The sequence below is a fragment of the Callithrix jacchus genome, chromosome 3 (assembly GCF_049354715.1).
Source record: "Callithrix jacchus isolate 240 chromosome 3, calJac240_pri, whole genome shotgun sequence".
NCBI classification, from domain to species: domain Eukaryota; kingdom Metazoa; phylum Chordata; class Mammalia; order Primates; family Cebidae; genus Callithrix; species Callithrix jacchus.
Genome location: NC_133504.1, coordinates 74,703,752 through 74,711,826, shown reverse-complemented (window position 1 = coordinate 74,711,826; position 8,075 = coordinate 74,703,752). Strand labels below are relative to the sequence as shown.

The 8,075-nt window shown below is 39.8% G+C and overlaps 1 protein-coding gene across 10 annotated transcripts in view; it reads left to right on the top strand.

Annotated features, from left to right (window-relative positions):
* Positions 1–343: 343 nt before the first annotated feature.
* AFG2A (AAA ATPase AFG2A) overlaps positions 344–8,075 on the top strand; it is a 406,233-nt gene continuing 398,501 nt past the window's right edge. For all 10 annotated transcript variants that reach the window (XR_013532907.1, XR_013532908.1, XR_004740664.3 and 7 more), the window contains exon 1: positions 344–565. Coding sequence is in view for 6 of the 10 variants with exons in the window: in XM_078366537.1 (XP_078222663.1) it covers positions 403–565 (163 nt within the window). In the remaining 4 variants the exon portion in view is untranslated. The remainder of the gene's footprint in view (positions 566–8,075) is intronic.

Here is an 8,075-nt window from a genome sequence, read left to right as displayed (position 1 = left end):
ATTTGCCCCGCTCCAGTTAAGCTGGGAAAACCTCCTCCCCCACCGCCACCCACTTATTTTGTTTGGTAGTTTAAGTCAACAGAGGTTGGTTTAGAGATGGGAAAGCCGGGAGGAGATGCAAAAACATCCCGTTTTTCAGGAATTTGCAATCTAAGTGGCAGTACCGTTCCCGGAACATATCTTCTATTGCAGACCCCAGAATCCACGCAGCGGTTCCAACGACTGCTGCTGGTTTTGAAATAGCTCGGTCCCTCCCACCACGCTGACGCTGCTGCGCTCCACTCATGGAATTACGGCTCAGGGGCGGAACCTCGCTGATTTCTGACCCGGAAGTTTTTTCCTTGTTGAAGCGCGCACCTTAAGTCGGCTTTGCTACTTCTTCGCACAGGCTGTCTGCTGATCATGTCTTCCAAGAAGAACAGAAAGCGGCTGAACCAAAGCGCGGAAAATGGTTCGCCCTTGCCCTCTGCTGCTTCCTCTTATGCTGGGGCACGGACTCCTTCTGCTGGGTCAGACTTTGCGTCGGCCGCCGGGACTCTGATGGTGACCAACTTCTTGGAAAAGGGTAAAGAATTCCGGGAGGGAGGTTAGAGGCAGAGAGGGCGCAACCTGAGGGGAGGGAGACTCAGTGATGCTGACTTGGGGTGCAGAGACTTTTGAAAGTTGGGCGTGACATAGGTCTGAGAGCGACAGAGAAGCATGTAAAACTTAGTTTGTAAGAAGCATGCGACCGTAGCCACCCCTGCATTGGAGAAGTTAGGCTGAGATGGTTTATCCGTGTCTAAGGCGTCTCTTTTGTAAATTGTGTTGAATTTTCAAGTTGCTCTTGAAACGCTTTGTCTCATTTAACATTAACGACATAATTAATTGCAAAATCGTTCATAACTAGCGAACATGGAATACTTATCCTAAAAACTAAATAACCAGTAAAAATGTGGATCACTGCCTTTAGGAGTGATTATAGCATTTTCTTCCAGTACTGCACAGGTTATGATATTTAATAACTGCTAGTAACTTCACACTAGTGTTAGCAGTATAGTTTTCTCATATAATTTCTGCAGAAGCTGTGACCGATGGGTATAGTAATGCCCGTTTTATAGAGGAAGAAAAGTTAACGTGATTCCATTTAGGTTACACAGATACTAAGTGGCAGAGCGATATTTGAATCCAGTTGTGTTTTACATCAAAGCCATTGTTCTAGATGACAGCTCCCTTTATTTGGGAGATCGAGTTTATATCTAAAAGTCTTGTAAATTGAATTATACATTGAAAATTTATATTTGAAATGTAATAGCTTTGAACAATGGACCAGACTAAACTACTGGCAAAATGTTTTATGTCTAATCAAACCTTAAAGACAATCTTAAGAGTTCACATAGTGTTTTCGCTCTTTCTTAGGTATGGGAAGACAACTTGTTCTGTCCTGAAGGTTCAACTTCTTTATGAACTAGATCCTTTGCATTGACATCTAAACATGCTCATTTCTCTTCCATCTTAAATCAGAACAAAAGCCCCACATTTTGTTCTACAACCATCTCTGTCCATTGCCAAACTTTAGAGTGGTCTCTGCCGCCTCATCACTTGCATACTCACTCGTTAGCCTATTCGCTTTGACTTCCAACCCATCATTCCATGGAAACTGTTCTGGTGTGGTCTCTGAGCAGCTCCATGTTGATAAACCTTATTTGACCACAGCAGTTTTGGGTATTATTGACCATTTCCTTCTTCTAGAAACACTTTAATTCTTATGTGTTGTCAAACTTTCCTAGTTTTCTCCATCTTTATTGGCACTTCATTTTCCTTAGCAGGCTGATCCTCTTCCCTTGACCATTAAATGTTGAAATCCATCAATTCTTAGTTCAAAACATTTTTTTCCCCTCCCAATAAATCCTGTCTCCTTGGCAAGTTCATCCAGTGCCCAGAGTTTCCCATCTATAGTCTCTTTAGTGTCAGATTTATGTTTGTAAATCTTTTGTTGTTGTGCCTTAATATAGTTATCTTTTAGCCCAATGCTTCTCAAGTTCTCTGTGGTGAAGGCTTTAAAATGTACCTTAGGTCACAGTTCAGCACTTTTGTAAAATACAGTAAAAATTATTTTCTAGAAAAATAAGTTAGGAAAATTTTTTATTAAACAGATGTGAAATTACTCTGTAAATTTCAATAAAAGCTTCTAAATACTTATTCTCTTGATTTGTACTTATCTTGTCATGAAGCAGTAACAAATCGTTTGTGGGTCACATTTTGAATAGCACTGTGAAATAACTCTTCTCATAGGTATCTCAAAGATACTTCAGGACTAACTTCAAGAGCCTGTATTTTCTCCAACAAGACAAACTAACTTTGTTCAGTTTTTCCCATTGCAAAATTCATCCATGACACCTCCCTGCCCCCCGATCTCACATACCTAGTCCACCAGTAAATCATGTTTATCATCTAAATATGTTCCGTATTCCTCTTTTACACACCATTCCCACTGTTTCTACCTTAATTGCAGACCCATTATCTCTCACCTGGACTGCTACAACAGCCTTTTAACTGATTTTCCTGCTTCCAATTTTGCCCCTCTCCTTATTCCTTTTCCACTGTGCAGCCAGAATGATCTTTTAAGATGAAGATCCTGTTACAACACTGCTTTTCATCCCTCTCTGGGCTCCCATTGCTGTCAGAGTAATGACCAGCATCTTGATGTAGCCTATTGCCCTATTACCCTGGGTGGTCTTGACCTTCTTTACATGGCTTCCCCATGTCTTTACCACTCTGCCTGTACTCTCCTGAGGATGCGCCATATCCCTTTCTGCCCAGGAACTCTGTACATGCTGTTCTCTTTGCTGGGAATTATCTTTTTCTTTTCTTCATTTAGTTAGTTTCTACTCTTCTTTCAGATCTGATTTTAATATCACTTCCTTTGAGAAGCATTCTCTTATTCGAAATTATCAGATCCCACATTATAGGCTCTCCTAGCATTCTAACTTAGTTTTTCATTGTATTAATATTAGTTTCTAATTTTGCAGCTATTCACTGATTGTTTAATAACTCACTCATCCTTCAAGGCCATAAACTCTTGAGGCCAAGGACTTATGAATAAAAGTGCCTGACATAGTGTCTGCCATATGGTAGGCACATAGTACATATTTGCTGGATGAATAAATGAAGGGTGGATGATTATTTGAAATTATCTTTACTATCTTGTTAGTTAATCTGATACTTAAGGTGCTCAATAAATGTAAAGTTAGTTAATGGAGAAATTAGATGTTGACATATTTTTAAAGTATTGGAGGAGTGAGATGAGAAGGGAACTGTGTGGACAACTTGAGTAGACCTGTGTAGTGTAAGCAGAGAATACAGTGGTGGTGGTTTGGAAAATGAGACCAGTCATTGGGAACTTGAACATGATTACCATTGAAAGATAAGTGTGGAGATATTTAGGGAAACCTGTGATAGGTTGCTAAATCCTGGGGCATGGAGAATGTGCCGGATAGGGTGGCAGGAGAAGAAGAAAATTAACATCTTGGGAGGGACTGAGAACACTTGTTTGGTAATTGTCAAGAGCGAAAGTTAGTTCATAGGTTTAGGAAGAAAAAGGCAGGAACTGAATATTATGAGGTCATCTAACAGCAGTATGCTTTACTGCTAATGACCAGCAAGCTATGTAAGAGACCTAATGCTCATTGGAAGGTTGAATTTCTGTCCAGCTTCTCATATTATGCAGTGTGTGTTAATTTTGTTTTATACCGGTGCTGTTCATCTTAGCTCTGTGAGATCCTTTGTTTTTCTAGATTTGCACCTCTTATAAGAAGGAAAAGAAACATGTTGGGAGGTTATTTTGTAGTGACACAATAATGTAAATCAAATTTCTACCTTATGGTTTTGCTTTCATTGACTTAATTTCTTTTTCATTACCAAATATCTGTTTCTTCTGATTATTAAGGGAGACTTAGGTAGAGCTCTGTGATTATGGTATATGTGTTTACAATAAATTTTATAATGAGGTTGTGACTTTTTAAATATTAAAAATTTTTTTTTTATATTTTATTGCACTTTAGGTTCTGAGTACATGTACAGAACATGCAGGATTGTTGCATAGGTACATACATGGCAATGTGGTTTGCTTCCTCCATCCCCGTCACCTGTATCTGGCATTTCTTCCCATGTTATCCCTTCCCAGCTCCTCCGCACCGCTGTCCCTCTCCTATTCCCCCAATAGACCCCCATGTGTAGTGTGCTCCCCTCCCTGTGTCCATGTGTTCTCATTGTTCATCACCCGCCTATGAGTGAGAATATGTGGTATTTCATTTTCTGTTCTTGTGTCCGTTTGCTGAGAATGATGTTCTCCAGATTCATCCATGTCCCTACAAAGGACACGAACTCATCGTTTTTTATGGGTGCATAATATTCCATGGTGTATATGTGCCACATTTTTCCAGTCCAGTCTATCATCGATGGGCATTTGGGTTGGTTCCAGGTCTTTGCTATGTAAACAGTGCTGCAATGAACATTTGTATGCATGTATCCTTATAATAGAATGATTTATATTCCTTTGGATATATACGCAGTAATGGGATTGCTGGGTGAAATGGAATTTCTATTTCTAGGTCCTTGAGGAATCGCCACACTGTCTTCCACAATGGTTGAACTAATTTACACTCCCACCAGCAGTGTAAAAGTGTTCCTATTTCTTCACATCCTCTCCAGCATCTGTTGTCTCCAGATTTTTTAATGATCGCCATTCTAACTGGCATGAGATGGTATCTCAATGTGGTTTTCATTTGCATTTCTTTTTTTTTTTTTTAATTTTTTATTGGATTTTAGGTTTTGGGGTACATGAGCAAAGCATGCAAGACAGTTGCGTAGGAACACACATGGCAGTGTGCTTTTCTTTCCTTCTCCCCTTCACCCACATTTGGCATTTCTCCCTAGGCTATCCCTCCCCATCTCCCCCTCCCACTGGCCCTCCCCTTTTCCCCCCAATAGACCCCACTGTTTAGTACTCCCCTTTCTGTGTCCATGTGTTCTCATTTTTCATCACCCACCTATGAGTGAGAATATGCGGTGTTTCATTTTCTGTTCTTGTGTCAGTTTGCTGAGGATGACGTTCTCCAGATTCATCCATGTCGCTACAAAGGACACAAACTCTTCATTTCTGATTGCTGCATAATATTCCATGGTGTATATGTGCCACATTTTTCCAATCCAGTCTATTATCAATGGGCATTTTGGTTGATTCCAGGTCTTTGCTATTGTAAACAGTGCTGCAATGAACATTCGTGTACATATGTCCTTATAGTAGAACGATTTATAGTCTTTTGGATATATACCCAGTAATGGGATTGCTGGGTCAAATGGAATTTCTATTTCTAAGGTCTTGAGGAATCGCCACACTGTCTTCCACAATGGTTGAACTAATTTATACTCCCACCAACAGTGTAAAAGTGTTCCTTTTTCTCCACATCCTCTCCAGCGTCTGTTGTCTCCAGATTTTTTAATGATCGCCATTCTAACTGGCGTGAGATGGTATCTCAATGTGGTTTTGATTTGCATCTCTCTGATGACCAGTGATGATGAGCATTTTTTCATATGATTGTTGGCCTCATATATGTCTTCTTTCGTAAAGTGTCTGTTCATATCCTTTGCCCACTTTTGAATGAGCTTGTTTGTTTTTTTCCTGTAAATCTGTTTGAGTTCTTTGTAAATTCTGGATATCAGCCCTTTGTCAGATGGGTAAACTGCAAAAATGTTTTCCCATTCTGTTGGTTGCTGATCCACTCTAGTGACTGTTTCTTTTGCCGTGCAGAAGCTATGGAGTTTGATTAGGTCCCATTTGTCTATTTTGGCTTTTGTTGCCAATGCTTTTGGTGTTTTGTTCATGAAGTCCTTGCCTACTCCTATGTCCTGGATAGTTTTGCCTAGATTTCCTTCTAGGGTTTTTATGGTGCCAGGTCTTATGTTTAAGTCTTTAATCCATCTGGAGTTAATTTTAGTGTAAGGTGTCAGGAAGGGGTCCAGTTTCTGCTTTCTGCACATGGCTAGCCAGTTTTCCCAACACCATTTGTTAAACATGGAATCCTTTCCCCCTTGCTTGTTTTTGTCAGGTTTATCAAAGATTGTATAGTTGTAGATATGTTGTGTTGCCTCCGGTGCCTCTGTTTTGTTCCATTGGTCTATATCTCTGTTTTGGTACCAGTACCATGCTGTTTTGATTACTGTAGCCTTGTAGTAAACTTTGAAATCCGGTAGTGTGATGCCCCCTGCTGTGTTCTTTTTGCTTAGAATTGGCTTGGCTATGCGGGCTCTCTTTTGGTTCCATATGAAGTTCATGGTGGTTTTTTCCAGTTCTGTGAAGAAAGTGAATGGTAGCTTGATGGGGATAGCGTTGATTCTGTAAATTACTTTGGGCAGTGTAGCCATTTTCACGATATTAATTCTTCCTAACCATGAACATGGAATGTTTCTCCATCTGTTTGTGTCCTCTCTGATTTCATTGAGCAGTGGTTTGTAGTTCTCCTTGAAGAGGTCCCTTACGTTCCTTGTGAGTTGTATTCCAAGGTATTTTATTCTTTTTGTAGCAATTGTGAATGGCAGTTCGTTCTTGATTTGGCTTTCTTTAAGTCTGTTATTGGTGTAGACGAATGCTTGTGATTTTTGCACATTGATTTTATATCCTGAGACTTTTCTGGAGTTGCTGATCAGTTTCAGGAGTTTTTGGGCTGAGGTGATGGGGTCTTCTAGGTATACTATCATGTCGTCTGCAAATAGAGAAAATTTGGCTTCCACCTTTCCTATTTGAATACCCTTTATTTCTTTTTCTTGCCTGATTGCTCTGGCTAGAACTTCCAGAACTATATTGAATAGGAGTGGTGAAAGAGGGCATCCTTGTCTAGTGCCAGATTTCAAAGGGAATGCTTCCAGTTTTTGCCCATTCAGTATGATATTGGCTGTTGGTTTGTCATAAATAGCTTTTATTACTTTGAGATATGTTCCATCGATACCGAGTTTATTGAGGGTTTTTAGCATAAAGGGCTGTTGAATTTTGTCAAATGCCTTCTCTGCGTCAATTGAGATAATCATGTGGTTTTTGTTTTTGGTTCTGTTTATGTGGTGAATTACGTTGATAGACTTGCGTATGTTGAACCAGCCTTGCATCCCCGGGATGAATCCTACGTGATCATGGTGAAAAAGTTTTTTGATTTGCTGTTGCAATCGGCTTGCCAATATTTTATTGAAGATTTTTGCATCATGGATATTGGTCTGAAGTTTTACTTGTTGGGTCTCTGCCGGGTTTTGGTATCAGGATGATGTTGGTCTCGTAAAATGATTTGGGAAGGATTCCCACTTTTTGGATTGTTTGAAATAGTTTTAGAAGGAATGGTACCAGCTCCTCTTTGTGTGTCTGGTAGAATTCGGCTGTGAACCCGTCTGGACCTGGGCTTTTTTTGTGTGGTAGGCTCTTAATTGCTGCCTCGACTTCTGACCTTGTTATTGGTCTATTCATAGTTTCAGCTTCCTCCTGGTTTAGGCTTGGGAGGACGCAGGAGTCCAGGAATTTATCCATTTCTTCCAGGTTTACTAGTTTATGTGCATAGAGTTGTTTGTAATATTCTCTGATGATGGTTTGAATTTCTGTGGAATCTGTGGTGATTTCCCCTTTATCATTTTTTATTGCATCTATTTGGTTGTTCTCTCTTTTCTTTTTAATCAATCTGGCTAGTGGTCTGTCTATTTTGTTGATCTTTTCAAAAAACCAGCTCTTGGATTTATTGATTTTTTGAAGGGTTTTTCGTATCTCAATCTCCTTCAGTTCAGCTCTGATCTTAGTTATTTCTTGTCTTCTGCTGGGTTTTGAGTTTTTTTGATCTTGCTCCTCTAGCTCTTTCAATTTTGACGATAGAGTGTCAATTTTGGATCTCTCCATTCTTCTCATATGGGCACTTATTGCTATATACTTTCCTCTAGAGACTGCTTTAAATGTGTCCCAGAGGTTCTGGCATGTTGTGTCTTCGTTCTCATTGGTTCCGAAGAACTTCTTTATTTCTGACTTCATTTCATTGTTTACCCAGTCAACATTCAAGAGCCAGTTG